We start from the raw sequence: 16,300 nt of genomic DNA on the forward strand, positions 1-16,300 counted from the left end.
CCTCCGCTGTGGATGTCCAGGGAGCACCAAGACGTAGCGGCAGGGTTAGGAAAGTTAAGAACTAGTTGCACAGCCTGGGCATGGGTGTTAATCACTTGTACATAATGTTCACTATTGTCAATAAACCCCCAAGACTGTCTCCCTGTCTATGGCTCCTTGTTCTGATGAGCAGTGTTCTTGTCACTCAGATGTGAAAAGCTTTCTGCACAAGATAAAGGCAGGTGTCTCAGTCCAGGGCCTCTTCTCTGTGCTTTGTGCAGCCTTTAGACCACAGTGATGGTCCAGCCTCACACTCACTGGAAACATTACTGATGCCTGCACCTCGACAGTGCTGGTCATTGCTGCCAGAATGTAGTGGGCAGGCATCACAGAGTTCCACCATTCTCTCTGTGTGCTCTCAGCACCTTTAAGGTGGGGCTGCCCCCCATCTCTTTAGCATCTGTGACCAGTGATGCTGTGCTGAAGGCAGATAAAGGATCAGATGCATCTAATGTTTTATGGCTGCATCTCTATGATATGAGCCTGTTTACAGAACACAAGTAAGTTGTCCTCAGCCAGACAGAGGTCAGACATTCTCAGAGGCTATGTGAAGATCTATGGAGTGTCCTCACTGCATGTCATCATCATCCTCCTGTGATCGAATGACTATTAGAGCCTCCACTGCATCTCCATGACAGGAGCATTCTCACAGAGGGTATTCGCGCTTCCATAAGTCAGACTGGAGTCAAACGCTCACAAATGTGCCGTGAGGATCTAAGGAGTCACCTCACTGCATGTCACCATCATCCTCCACAAATCTAGGAGCTATGAGGGCCTCCCGAGTGTGCCTGCCTCATCTAGGCAGTGAGAGGGCTTCATCCCCATCATTGTCCCCTCCGTGGACCCCCTCAACTCATCCCTGTCGGCATCTTCCTCATTGGAGGAGACCTCCAGCTCCTCCATCTCCTCCACAGTCAGCTCATTGCCCCATTGCAGCACCAGGTTGTAAGCAGACGATGACGATGCATGACACCCTCTGTGGACTATATTACAGAGCTCAACCAGACCGGCCCAGGCATCAGAACCGTATCTTCAGCATCCCAATAGTCTGCTGCACCAAGTTGCAAGTTGCTGCATGAACCTCATTATAACGTCGCTCTGCTGCAGTCTGAGGCCGCTGCACGGGTGTCATCAGCCACAGCCTCTGTGGATAGCCCTTGTTCCCGAGGAGCCATCCCTGCAGCCTCTATGAACCCTGGAAGACTCCAGGGATCTGTGATTAACTGAGAATGTAGGCACTCTATGGAAACACTCCCTGGGAACCATGCGCACACCTGCAGGATGTGTTTGTGGTGGTCACACACCAGCCTCACATTCAGCCAATGGAACTCCTTGCAGTTGATGTAGTTGACCGTGTGTTGCGATGGAGATTTGAGTACCAAATGAGTGCAGTTGATCGCACCCTGCACCTGTGGAAAACCCAAGATCTGGGCAAATCCAAACACTCTTGTGTCCTGGTCCCAGGCAAAATGCACAAAGTGTGTGTCCTTGCAAAGTTGGCATCTGTGACCTCATGGATGCATTTGTGGGTGGAGGCTTGTGATATCCACAGAGGTCACTTGTGGAGCCCTGAAAGGAGCCACTGGTGTAAAAATTAAGTGGCACGGTCACTTTCACAGCCACTGGCTGTGGATGCCCTCCATGTCCCCATGGCACCAAATCCTACAGTAACTAGCAGACGTGAGTGACCAGTTCCCTAGGCATGTGCAGTCTTTGGCGACACTGGTTCTTGGTCATCTGCAGGAATGACAGGTGGCATCTATAGACCCTGGGTGTCGCTAGACACCAACCAGCAATGGCTCACTGTAGCCCTTCAGCAGCATGTGCGGGAGCCCCAACCACTCCTTCTTCCTGAGGTTGCTGCTCCTGCTTCTGCACAGCCAGGAGCCTCAGTCACTCTGTCCTCCACCGTCTTCACTCTCTATGAAGCATACAGCTAGTTCACCAGGCTCCATGATCCTGATGTACTACTCGTGTAGGATGGAAGAGACAGACGCGTGGTCAGCAAGGGTGTACTAAGAACATGTCCTGGTTAAGTGTGAAGGCCCTTTAATGATTCCCAGAGAATGCTGGCCACCACTTGAAAGGCCAGAGGTTAGTGCGCTGCATGGCTGCCTGAAACCCCACCCACCTCCGCCTCACTCCACCTGATCAATTGGTGGTAACTTTGCCCACTGGGCTGCATGCTGTCCTGTCAGCTCAGGTGCAGACATTCTTCTAACCCACACTGCAAAGCTTTAGAGCACTTGGTAGCACTTTGATGCCTCTGCATTGCTTGAATGGGCTGATAAGCTAGAAGCCTGACTCCAATCATATCAATGTGGCTGCACCTGAACAGTCTCAGTTGCAAAGGAGTGGTGACTTTATGTGTGGCCACTTCCCTCGCCCACCAACACCCCCACCCCAAATACTTGTACGCTATATTCAACAGCAGGCCTCACATGATTTTGAATACCTCCACCAAAACTCCTCTCAACCTTCTCTCCAAGGAAGACAGTCCCAGCTTCTCCAATCTATGTAACTTAATGTCCTCATCTCTGGAGCAATTCTTGTGAATCTTTTCTGCACTGTATCTAATGCCTTTGCAACTTTGCTAAAGTGTGGTGCCCAGACCTGAATGCAATACTCCAGCTGAGGCCAAACCAGTGTTTTATACACATTTATCATAACCTCCTTGCTCTTTTATTCTGTGCCCCTATTAATAAAGCCTAAGACACTGTATGCTTTATGAACTGTTTTCTCAACCTATTCCACCACCTTTAATGAGTTATGCGCACATACATCCAGGTCCTTTTATTCCTGCACCCCCTTTAGAATTGAATCCGTTATTTTACATTGTCTCTTCATGTTCTTCCCACCAAAATGAATCACTTCACATTTATTGGCATTAAATTTCATCTGCCACTTGTCTGCCCATGCCACCAACTTGTCTTTGTCCTTTTAAAGCTCCACATTCTCCTCTTCACAGTTCACAATGCTACATAGGGCAAAATTTTTAGCTCGGCGCGCAGGCGCCTGTCTGACCCGCAAAAGCGTGAAATGACAGGTGATGATGTCGTGTGAGTGTCCTGACGTCAATGCGCAGTTGCACGAAATTTTGGTCGGCGGGCCTGCTGTCAATTAAAAGCCCTGTTAAGGCCATAAAATTATCAATTAAGTTAAATTTATCACTGCCCGTTCAACCTTAAATTTTGAAATTTAATTAATAATATGCCCCTGCTCATGTGACTCTGTCACATGAGGGGATATGTTTTATTATATTTTTAATCTCTTTATTTTTTATAACTCTTCATCTCCCTGAGGCAGCTCTTTATCTCAAACAGCGCTGAGCGCTGGCACTCATGTTTCACGCTCGACGGGCCTGAATTGGTCTTCTGGTCCCAATCGTGGGCAGCTTCCTGGCTGTCCCGCCCACCCCCACTGAGCCCGCCCAACAAAGGCAAGATTCTGCCCCAAGTTTCATATCATTCGCAAATTTTGAAATTGTGCCCGATACACCAAGGTCTAAGTCATTAATATATCAGATAGAACAAGCATCAACCCTTGAGGAACTCCACTACAAACATTTCTTTAGTACAAAAAACATCCATTAACCACTGCTCTAGCTTTCCTGTCACTCAGCCAATTCCACACATTCAGTCCACCATCCCATGAAAATGGAGACAGCAGTATTGATCTCGATATCAAAATGTACAAAGTCCTTGAACGCATTGTACTCTCCCAAATCCATGCCTATCGTCCCTCAAACATCATGGCTGAATCCCCCCAATCATGGCAAGCCCGACCCGAATGAGTGTAAAATGACACGCGATGATGCCAGACGAGCCTCCCTATGTCATTGTGCACTCGCGCAATATTTTGGTCAGCAGACGCGTGTGGGAGTCGGCTGTATGCTCACTGATGATTAACAGGCCTATTAAGGCCAATAAAGTAATAATTGAATGAAATCTTTTGCCGTGCATCCAACCTTACGGTTGGTGGGCAGGCAAAAAGGCCAAGTGGCCTTTGGATCTTTTAGGAAACCTCATCCACGAGCGGTATGAGGTTTCCAACTGCAAATACAAATTAAATAAAATTTTTAAATTTCATTTATAACATGGGTCACATGAGGGGACATGTTTTTAACATTGCTTAAGTTTTTAATTTTTTTATTTTGAAAATCTTCAGCTCCCTGAGCAGCGAGCTGCCTCAGGGAGCTTTTACTGCAAACATCCAAGCTCATGCGTGAACTTCAGCACTCACACTCCTCCTGCCCCCACCCCAGCAGTGCTGCAGCGTGCTTTTCATGCTGGCTGGCCATTAATTGGCCAACCAGCGTAAAATTGAAGTCGGAGCCCAATCGCAGGTGGCGGGCAGCTTCCCGGCCACTCCTGGGCCCACCTGCCGAGCCCACCCAACCACTGGAAAATCCTGGCCCATGTTTCCGCCCCTGCCACAGAACCAAAATGGCTCTTATCAAAGTCACAAATGGCATTCTGTGTGACTGTGATGAAGATAAACTATCCCTCCACATCCTTCTCAACCCATCTGTAGCTTTTGACATTGTTAACCTCCAACGCCTCTCCACCGTCATCCATCTGGATGGGACTTCACTCACTTGATTTCATTCTTACAAAGAAAAGTACAGCACAGGAACAGGCCCTTCGGCCCTCCAAGCCTGCGCCGATCATATTGCCTGTCAAACTAAAACATTTTGCATTTCCGGAGTCCGTATCCCTCTATTCCCATCCTATTCATGTATTTGTCAAGCTGCCTCTTAAACACCACTATCATACCTGCTTCCACCACCTCCTCTGGCAGCGAATTCCAGACACTCACTACCGTCTGCGTAAAAAACTTGCCCCGCACATCTCCTTTAAAGTTTTCTCCTTTCACCTTAAGTCTATGTCCCCTGGTAATTGACTCTTCCACCCTGGGAAAAAGCTTCTGACTATCTACTCTGTCCATGCCACTGATAATTTTGTAAACTTCTATCAAGTCACCCCTCAATCTCCATCACTCTAGTGAGAACAATCCAAGTTTCTCCAACTCTCCTCATAGCTAATAACCTCCAGACCAGGCAGCATCCTGGTAATCCTCCTCTGCACTCTCTCCAATGCCTCCATATTATATGTAAGGATGAAACCAAGTGAGTGAAGTCCCATCCAGATGGATGATGGTGGAGAGGCGTTGGAGGTTAACCATGTCAAAAGCTACAGATGGGTTGAGAAGGATGTGGAAGAATAGCTTATCTTCATATCCTTCTGGTAATGTGGCGACTAGAATCGCATGCAATATTCCAAGTGTGGCCTAACCAAGGTTCTATACAGCTGCAGCATGACTTCCCAGCTTTTATACTCAATACCCCTGCTGATGAAGGCAAGCATGCCATATGCCTTCCTGACTACCTTATCCACCTGCATTGCCACTTTCAGTGACCTGTGGACCTGCACACCCAGATCCCTCTGCCCGTCGATGCACTTAAGGGTTCTGCCATTTACTGTATAATTCCTACCTGTATTAGACCTTCCAAAATGCATTAGCTCGCATTTGTCCGGATTAAACTCTATCTGCCATTTCTCCACCCAAGTCTCCAACCGATCTATATCCCGTTGTATCCTTTGACAATCCTCTTCACTATCTGCAACTCCTCCAACCTTAGTATCGTCTGCAAACTTACTACTTCTTATCTATTTAATCATAGCCAGTAAATCACCTTCTCTTCCTGCTCCTGGACCATTACCTCTGGTGTTCCCCAAGGATCTATCCTTGGCCCCCACCTATTTTTCATCCACGTGCTGCCCCTCAGCGACAGCATCTAAAATCACAAAGTCAGTTTCCACGTATAAACTGGTGATACCCAGTTCTACCTCATCATTACCTCTCTAGATCCCTCCACTGTCTCAAAACTATAAGACTGTCTGTCCAACATCCAGTACTAGATGAGAAAAAAATTCCTCCAACTTAATATTGGCAAGATCAAAACCATTGAAACAGAGAGTAGTGGTGAATATTTGCTTTTCAGATTGAAGGAAGGTATACAGTATGACTCCCCAAGGATCAGTATTAGGACCACTGCTTTTCTTAGCATATATTAATGGACTAGACTTAGGTGTGTAGGGCTCAATTCCAAAATTTGCAGATGATACAAAACTTAGAGGAACTGTGAACTGTGAGGAGGATAGAGATGAATCACAATAGGACATTGACAGGCCGGTGGAATGGGCAGGCAGATGAAACTTAATACAGAAAAGTGTGAAGTGTTACATTTTGGAAGGAAGAGCAAGGAGAGGCAATATAAAATCAATTCTAAAGTAGCACAGAGGGACCTGGGAGCATATGTGTACAAATGACTGAAGGTGGCAAGTAAGGTTAAGAAAGTGGTTAATAAGGCACATAGGATACTGGCCTTTATAAATAGAGGCATAGAGTACAAAAGCAAGGAGGTTATGTTGAACCTTTATAAAGCATTGGTTTGGCCTCAGCTGCAGTATTTTGTCCAATTCTAGGTACCATACTTTAGGAAGGATGTGAAGCCATTAGAGAGGGTGCAGAAAGATTTATAATAGTTCCAGGGATGAGGAACTTCCATCCAATGGATAGATTTGAGAAGCTGGGGCTGTTTGCTTTGGAGAAGAGAAATTTGAGAGGAAATTTGAGAAAGGTGTTCAAAATCATGAGGGCTCTGGATAGAGTAGAGAGAAACTGTTGCATTGGTGGAAGGGTTGTGACACAGAGGATACAGATTTAAGGTAAATGATAAAAGAACCAAAGATGAAATGAGGAAGAAGGTTTCTATGCAGCACATAGTTAGGAACTGGATTACACTGCCTGACAATGTGGGGAATGGATTCAATCGTGGCTTGAGAAAGGAAATTGGATAGTTATTTGAAGAGAAATAAATTTGGAGGGCTATGCGGTAAAGACAGAGGAATGGGACTTTTTAAAGTTTGTTCATGGGATGCAGGTGTCTCTGACTAGGCCAGCATTTGCTGCCCATCCCTAATTGCCCTTGAGAAGTGGTAGTGAGCCTAGCTGAGTTGCTGTTGCAGAGTGATACAGACATGATGGGCCGAATGGCCTCATTCTATGCAGTAACCACACTACAATTGACTTCAGTCCCCACAAGAAACTCCATTTCCTAGCCACCAACTCCATCCCTCATTCTGGCAACTGTTTTGAGGCTGATCCAAACTGTTCACAACCTTGGTGTCATATTTGAGCCCGGGATGAGCTTCCGACCACATATCCATGCAATCACTAAGATTGCCTATTCACCTCAAGAGCGTCATCTGACTCCACCCCTGCTCAACTGCTGCCAAAATCCTTATCCAGGCCGTTATTATTTTTAGGCTTGACCAATTCAACACACTCCTGGTGCCCCCCCCTATCCTCCCACGCTCTCTTCCTTGTAAACATGAGGTTATCCAAAACCCTGCTGCCCATCTGTCACACCAAGTCATGTTCAACTGTCACCCCTATGCACACAGACCTACATTAGCTTCCAGTTAAACAATGTCTTGATTTTTAAGTTCACATCCTTCTTTTCAAACCCCTCCATGGCTTTAATTCCCTCCCCATCTCTGCGACCTCTTCTAGCCTCACAACCCTCCCAGATATCTGTGCTCCTCTAGTCCTGGCCACCAGCATATTCCCAAATTTCATTGCTCTACGACTGGTGACCGTGCCTTCAGGTGCCTAGGCCCTAAGCTCTGAAATTCCCTTCATAAACCTTTCTGCTTCTCTCCTTCTTTAAGATCATCCTTACAACCTACATCTTTGGTCAAGCTTTTGTTTTTCTGTCCTTACGTAGCTCAGTATCAAATTTTGTTTGGTAACACTCCTGTGAAGCATCTTGGAACATTTTACTATATTAAAGGTGCAATATATATGCAAGTTGTTGTTATTATATAAAAATAAACACTTCTCATCAGGGATCACAGGATAACAAAGACCAGGGATTAACTCCAATGAATCAAGATTAGTTTTAAGGCGGGGCAGCTGTTAAACAACCTTTGCAGACTTAATAAAAACAAACCTGCGTTTAAAAAGTAAATCCACAGCGCGTCTCTCCCTCCCCGCCTTCCAAATCCCCTGCCCGAATAGAATTCAAACTCCTTACTTTTCATTGTTACTTTCTACTGAATCGGTATCTGTGAGCCATTCCTCACCGATGTCAGGCAAAGTGAATTGTTGCTTGTTAGGCGAGTTCCATGTAACGCTATCTGCAACGTATACCGAGGACCTTCCCGAACCAGATGCGATACTGTTGTTTGATCCAGTCTGAGCCTGCATGGTTTTCATTGTATTTAAACTGACCAGACTGGAGTTTGGAGCTGGCCGGACTGCTAACTGATTTGCAGCACCAATACTCAGCCCGGTTGATTTAGTGGCACTAGCCAAGGCTAGAAGAGAGGTGCTACTGTTTTTAACAGTGGCAGGGCTACCGGGAGCAGAGGCAGTTCCAGAAAATACAGAGGCTTTTCCTGAGACATTGAACAAGGAAGAAGTGAGAGGTGTTGCTTTAGATGAAGGTATTGATATCAGTGATGGTCCATAAGGTGAGGTTGAAGGTCCGCTATTTGGGGAGTTAGCTGGAGGGACAACCGGAGAAGCAGAAGTCTTGAAAATCTTTGCAAATATGGTTCCCAAGTCCAACACTGCAAGCTTCATTTTTTTGTTAAAGAAAACTAAAGCAAGCCAGCTTCGGTCGCAGGACTCCAAGTAACAGGAACCCTGCAGTTTTTAGTTGAAGAAATTTGATGCAATCTGACCTTCCCATCAGTTGCAATAGAAAAAAAATAAAAGACCAGTTTCTTCAGAAATCAGTCTTGTAGATTTTACAGAGTCTCCAAGGGACTGTGAAGTTTTTCTTTTTTCGAACAGAAACTGCAGTTCTTGCCAATAGGCCGCACTGTACCCATGGTATGGTTTAAGAAAACAAACACAATCTTGTTTGCCAGTTTGCTGTTTGGTCTGCTGTGCTATTAAGATGAAGAAATAACTGCAACCCTCCTGCTTGCTTGGCTGGTTGTAAAGTAATAACTCTCTTCAGAGGACAAGAACAAAAGATTGCTGTCAAAAACAGAGTTGGCTGGCTAGCATGCCTGTCAGGTGACAGCAGCAGCACAGGTTGCTATGCAAAACAAAACACTTACTTCTGGTTGGTCTGTTACCAATAATGAAGGGGTGGTTCTTATTTCTTATTTAACATGTAAGGAAACAGATTTCTTGATTCTGAAGCTATGAAGGATTGATATAGCACTTGCATAGCACATATGTATATATGTTCCCATGTTATCAAGCTCTGGTTGCTGCTGATTCTCTTTCCAGTGAATTTGCACTGACTCTAGCTCCTGTGCCACAATTTTCACTCAGAAGGCCAAGCCTGCCCATACCCTCAGGGGAGGAGACCGTGAGGCATTAGCCACATTAACATCAGGCTGTGGGCAACAGGGCAGCAAGCGGGCATCCCATTGCAGCTCAACGGATTGTGACCTCCCAATATTGGGCCACTCCAGCCGCCAGAAAGATGACTGCAAGGGAGGTGGGGGAAGGGATCGCAATTGGGTAGGGTGAGGGTCTCAGGGTGGCAGCAATACAGATTGCACTTGTGAGGTCTTGAGGAGCATTTGATAGAAGTCTGTGAGGCAGAAATCAGTCAGCAAAGTTCCCTTGTGACTTAATTAGGTGAGAGTGAAACAGCTCCACTTGGTTTATAGTGATCTAATATTTTCAGAATGCAGTAATAGCGTGCAAACAGGAAATTCACAGCACAGAACCAGGTGAGTGACACCCTGATACAAATAAGTGAACAGAATGTTAAAGCTGCTGAAATGATCAAAGAAACCTGTGTCTATCGCATTAATGGCGTAAAGGCGACAGGCATTAATTGCAAGTACCCTCGGTCATTAAAGAGCAAGGGCAATGTTGATGTAACTGCTGAAGATAGTAAGGATCCAGGGTCATTTGTTCATTTGCTAGCCCCCTCCTCCCACACCCCTCTTCCACCGCCCCCCCCCCCCCCAAAACAACCAATACTCAGATGATCCTCCTATTCCTGAGAACACGATGTTCTGAGGTGTCATGCTGGATGTGATCATTCAGAAGTACAAGTAGTAAAACCCTCACAACTTCTGAAATGATCCTCCATTGTCAGGTTAGTGTCCTTGGCCCAACCATCTTCTGCTGCTTCATCAATGATCTTCCCTCCATCATAAGGTCAGAAGTGGGGATGTTCACTGACGATTGCACACTGTTCAGCACCATTCACAACTCCCCAGATACTGAAGCAGTCCATGTCCAAATGCAGAAAGACCTGGACAATATCCAGGCTTGGGCTGACAAGTGTTTCCAACATTCACTCCCTCCACCGCTGACGCATAGTATCAGCAGCATGTACCATTTACAAGATGTGCTTCAGCAATTCACCAAGGTTCCTTTGACAGCACCTTCCAAACTCACTATCTCTACCACCTAGAAGGGCAGCAGATGCATGGGAACACCACCACCTGCAAGTTCCCCTCCAAGCCACATACCATCCTGACTTGGAAATATATCACCGTTTCTTCACCGTCGCTGGGTCAAAATCCTGGATCTCCCTTCCTAACAGCACTGTGGTATTCCTACAAGACACGGATTGCAGTGGTTCAAGAAGGTGGCTCACCACCACCTTCTCAAGGGCAATTAGAGATGGGCAATAAATACTGATCTAGCCAGCGGTGCCCACATTCCATGAAAGAATCATTTTAAAAATGATCGACTATATAAAATACCAAGTTATTTGATAAAATAAATTCACTGCATTGCAATTAACGATTTTATACTTCTCCAAAAGCCTAATTCTCTTTGACAATTTCACAAAAATAACTGGCCTTTAAATAGAACAAAGTGGAGGTTTCCTGTGTGACCTTTAGCTGATGGAACTGATCTAACGAACTACTCATCTTTCAGGGTATTTCATTTCAGACAGGAATACTATCACCTGCAAAGAAAAGGCAGAATGGAAGATGAGATGGATGAATAGCAGCTGGAATAATTTGCTTTCTTTAATTATGGAGTCTTCATTTAACAGCTTGATTGTAAATGAATCAAGCTGCTTTTAGCTTCACACTCTGGAGTCAAGCTCTATTGTACAATAGTATGTAAAAAATTCAATCTTTTTTTGGTGAAAAGCTGAATTACTTCAGCTGTAAAAAAGATGACAAAGTACTATGAGGGGGTGGAGAATTAACCTCTTGGACCCCTGTGAGTTCTTCAGCCCCCTGATACTGCCATTTAATTCAGCCACCCAGGGCCTGACGAATCCCCACCAAGAGGCAACCTCGGCAGCATTGCCAGTTGCGTGACATGGCAGGAGGGTCCATGCAAAACTGAGGGAGTTGCAGCACTGGGGAACAATGGGTCTTGATTGGGGCATTAATTGGTTTCATTGTCTACTCGCCTCCATGGCTGGCTGCCCTGGGAAAGTCACCTGGAGGCAGGAATAGCACTGGGGAGCCATCCCAACAGGGTTTCCCATTTGATTCACGGCCCCACTGCTTCCAATCCAACTCCACAGAGCCAGGAAAATTTAGCCCCTCATATCTAGCAATGGACAATAAAATCAAGCAGAGTGCAAAACCATTGCCTCCGATCTTGTCACTTTTCTGACAGGCTGCTTAGATTCAAGTTGCCCCTTATTTGAAGTGACGGCAAAATATTACAACACAATTTGCACTATTTCCTTGTAATTCATTTTGAATTATTTATCTTTGTTATATTGTTATATTATTTGAAAAGAATTAGGAGCTATATTGTTGTGCACATATATACATGTATATCAAGGATGCCACATTACCTCAAGAGAGAATCTAACCATCATGCCCTTGACGTTCATTGGCATTACTATCGCTGATTCCCCAACTATCAACATCCTGGGGGTTACCATTGACCAGAAACTGAACTGGACTGGCTACAAGAACAGGTCAGAGGCTAGGAATCCTGTGGCGAGTAACTCACCTCCTGACTTCCCAAAGCCCATCCACAAACTATAAGGCACAAGTCAGGAGTATGACAGAATATTCTCCCTTGCCTGGATGAGTGCAGCTCCAACAACAGTCAAGAGGATTGAAACCATCCAGGACAAAGCAGTCCACCCCATCCACAAGTATTCACTCCCTCCACCACTGACGCACAGTAGCAGCAGTGTGTACCATCTACAATACCGACTGCAGAAACACATCAAAGCTCCTTTGAAAGCTCTTTCTTAACCGGCGATCACTACCATCTTGAAGGACAAGGGCAACCACCACCTGGAGGTTTCCCTCCAAGTCACTCACCATCCTGACTTGGAAATATATCTCCATTCTTGCACTATCACTGGGTTAAGATCCTAGAGTTCCCTCCCTAACAGCACTGTGGGTATACCGACACCACATGGACTGCAGTGGTTCAAGAAGGGAGCTCACCACCGCCTTCTGAAGGGCAATTAGGGATGGGAAATAAATGCTGGCCTATCCAGCGATGCCAACATCCTTTGAATTAAAAAAAAACTACAGAGATCGTACCAAAGCAACAATGTATCATTTCACAGTAAGATCTGGAGATATATATATGTAAGCTCCAATATCTGCTTCTAAAAGTATGATTATTTCAGACTTCTTGGAACCACAAGATATAACATGGTGGCAGCAGGTGTCTGTGAGTAAAACACAAACATTTTAAATGGATTTAACGCTGAATTGAATAGAAAAAATCAACCTGAATTAGTACTGGAGATCACAAAAAATTGACTGAATCATGCAAAAACTAAATGGTTGCTGCCAAAGGCTTAAGCATGCCAATCAGGATGAATTGTGTGGCTGATGATGTCTTAGAGGTATTTGAGAAGTTTAAACAAATGTTTGACATTCAGTAGTGTTACAAAAGGTACTAATGAAGAGGAAAGATCAACTGCATTCTTTTGTGGACAGGAGAATAAGCTTTTGGTCTTTTCAACAGCTGGGAGATGAATGAGGACAACAGTAAAAACCAAAACAAAATTTTTGAGACATTCAGCACAATTCTCCAACCAAAGTCAACCCATCAGATCCGCTGATATGAATTTCAAAGTCTGAGGCAGGAACAAGGTGAGACTATTGACAATTTCTTAATAAGATTGAGTAATGTAGCCAGTAAATGTAAATTCAAAGAAATGGATGAAAGGCTGGCAGATCAGCTTACTTAGGGTTCTGGACATCCAGATGTACAAAAAAAATTCTGATTGGACAGGACAAGCTCACAATATCATAGGATGTTGACACTGCTAGAGCACTTAAAGCCATATATAGACAGATGAGGACACTGACTACCCAAATGGCTGGCCTTCAGGTAAGGCAAGAGAAAGGCAGCAGGGTTGATATAGTAAAGCAGCAACAAAAGAATGCATACCAGACAGCGAGAAAGATGCACAAGAGCTGTGGACAGAATAGATAGAAGAAAATGTCCTGAATACAGATCAAACTTTACAGCTTGTGCAAAGCCCAATCAATCACTGGGAAAAGGTGTGCAGAACAAAGAATGAAGATGGTGAAGGAGTTATCAGAGACAGAGCAATAGGGAGAATGAGAGGAACACAGAAAAGCAAAGGATGATCCTGCTATCCTGAGGTTAAGCAGTCGTGGTTAAGCAGCTGAAGTTGATCTCAGTAACCCATGAGATGAAGGAGGAATCACTGAGGGTTGAAGTTAGTACTCTCAGTGGAAAGCAACCTCCGATCAGGAGCAAGAAAGATCTGGTCCAAATGTATCCAGAGTATTTTATTGGGGCAGTTAGATGCTTTGACAATTTTGAGTTATCACATCACCATTGATCTATCTAGGAAACCAGTGATTCATCCCACATGTAAAGTACCAGAAGAACTAAAGGAAAGCTAAAGAGGGAGTTCCAAGAGATGGAAGAAAAGAAAGTAATTGCCAGAGTCACAGGATGGAATCTCCTGGTCCCACCAGCTGTGGGAAATGTGGCAGGCAGGGGAACTTAATTTGGTATGACGCCAAAACTCAGTTTCCCAATGTTGGGATGAACTGCCAGAATTTTGTTCCCTGTACTTTAAAGGCAGGTTAAAGGTGGGTCGAGCTTCCTGACGAACAATTTTGGGAAGCCCTTTTGCATGTCATGCATGTTCGTTAAAAGGCCACCTCGCCAGAATTAAGTTCCCCTTCTAAATCAAGCTCCCCCCAAGTGGGAAATTAAAACTTTCACTTTTACGACTATATCTAAGTGACATGCACATGGTGAGCATCACTTCTTCCACGACTTTGAGGTCAGTAGACACTGTTTTTGCCTTCTTGGAGACTGCTTATAACTTCAGTCATATAGAGTGCTAATAGCACAAATTGTAGAGCTGCAGCAAGGCTCAAAGGGAGGTATGGGGGTAGGGTGGAATGGAAGCAGGAAACAGGAGGGAGGCAAAGGGGGGAAGGGAGACAGGCTATCCAGGTGCCCTTTAAATATGGTGCCCAGACCCGATGAGGTAACAGTGGGGAGGGTGCCTTCCTGCCTGCCCCCACAACGAGATTTGCAGTGCTTTGCAATGATGTGAAGGGTTTTCAAAATGCCCACATTTTTCATTTCATCAACAAGGATACGACTTTAGGACTTTTACCTGAATCCAGACAACGAGAGGAGACAGAATATGCATTCTTCCCTTTAAAACATTCAACATGAAACTAAAGCCCATGAAAATCTTGCATAAATAATCGCTACTAACTAAGGGGGCAGGAAGACCACAATCAATGCAATTATGCAAACCCATCAATACTCCACACATACAATGGCTTTCAGTTCAAGACCAGTTACGGGGGCAGGAAGACAATGATAAACATCATGTGAGCTCATTAAAAACAACGAGACAACAATCACCTGGGGAAGCCCACCAAAATCAAACAAAAAACTAACCTTGATTTGGATTGAGCTAAGAAATTCGAAAAAAAACATTATAACTGGGCCAGGAGATCTGAAGTGAGCAGGGTTTTGGGCAGGGACACAGAAGGATGAACAGTTTTGAAAGCAGTTTTGGGCAGTGAGCAGTTGGGAGTGGTTTTGCAGAGTTTAAACAGGTGGCTGAGCCAAGCGGAGGAAGGAGATCTGGAGGTTTGCAGGCCCCGCAGGCAACATCACGGCAAGGGGTACAGGGTGGCAGGCTCAACCGAAGACAACAAAGCCGCACCAGCAGCCCTCCACGAAGATCGACCACCCACAACCGCGCCCTCCACCCAACTGAAGAACCATCACAGATTCCACAGACCAGGACCACATGGGGACATCAGGCCCCAGAAGCCACAAAGAGAGTACCCCAAAACTGCAACCGGCTTACCTGGCTGGATTTCGAACTGTCAAGGAACCCTGGTTGGTGAGCATGATCCCTGACCTCTCCTAGTTCAATTTAGTTAGGTTTTGGGGGTGGGACAAGGATAAGGGGATTAGTGGCGTGATTTTCCCTCGTTATGCCATGTGTTCCCCATTCTTAACTAAGTATACTATGTAGGTCTGTATAATCTGTGTAATCCTAAAGTTATAAGTTCATTTGTGACTTCAATAAACTCAGTTTTTTTCTTGTACCAAAACCAGTTGTCTGCTGCACTTTGTCACAACCCCCAAATAAGTTCAAGGTCTAGAACCCATGGAGTGGGAGCGATTCGAACCGCTCAGAAATCAGAGGTGAAGCTAACACACACACCACTACCCCCTACAGATGCATAAGTAATGAGCTGAACAGCATAAGATCGCACAGGTTCAGCTGTACCGCCACCTCCCACCCCCCTCAGCAGGAATCATCTGTGCTTCCGCAGCTTTACATTACAACTTAGATTTTAGAGTGGAAGATTCCACCCATAGAACTTACAGATTAGGTAAATTCTATCGTTGTGAGAGAGAAGCCAAATGGATGGCTAAGAATTTGTCTGGATCCCAAAAATCTTAATCAGGCAATAAAGAGGAATCATTACCCTATTCCAGTACTGGAAAAGATCACACCAGCCCTGGCAGGGAGGAAGGTTTTCAGCCACCTTGACACAAGAAATAGGTCTTGGAACATGAAGCTTGCTGTGGAATCCTTGCTGTTGACAACATTCAACACATCCTTTGGATGGTACAAATTCCTGCGATTACCTTATGGCATACGGGGCTACAATACAGTCTGTTCCTTCATCCAAGTCATTGATATAGCTTGTAAATAGTTCAGACCCCAGCACTGACCCCTGTGGCACTCCACTTGTTACAGTATGTCAACTTATAAATGCTCCATTTATCCCAAATCTCT

The 16,300-nt window shown here is 45.1% G+C and overlaps 1 protein-coding gene across 1 annotated transcript in view; it reads right to left on the reverse strand.

Annotated features, from left to right (window-relative positions):
- The window catches only part of LOC121275632 (protein FAM149A-like), a 150,987-nt gene extending 142,296 nt beyond the window's left edge, over positions 1-8,691 (reverse strand). The window contains exon 1 of the mRNA XM_041183130.1: positions 8,141-8,691. Coding sequence (XP_041039064.1) covers positions 8,141-8,691 — 551 coding nt within the window. The remainder of the gene's footprint in view (positions 1-8,140) is intronic.
- Positions 8,692-16,300: the final 7,609 nt, after the last annotated feature.

This window comes from Carcharodon carcharias, chromosome 1, assembly GCF_017639515.1.
Source record: "Carcharodon carcharias isolate sCarCar2 chromosome 1, sCarCar2.pri, whole genome shotgun sequence".
Classification (NCBI taxonomy): Eukaryota; Metazoa; Chordata; class Chondrichthyes; order Lamniformes; family Lamnidae; genus Carcharodon; species Carcharodon carcharias.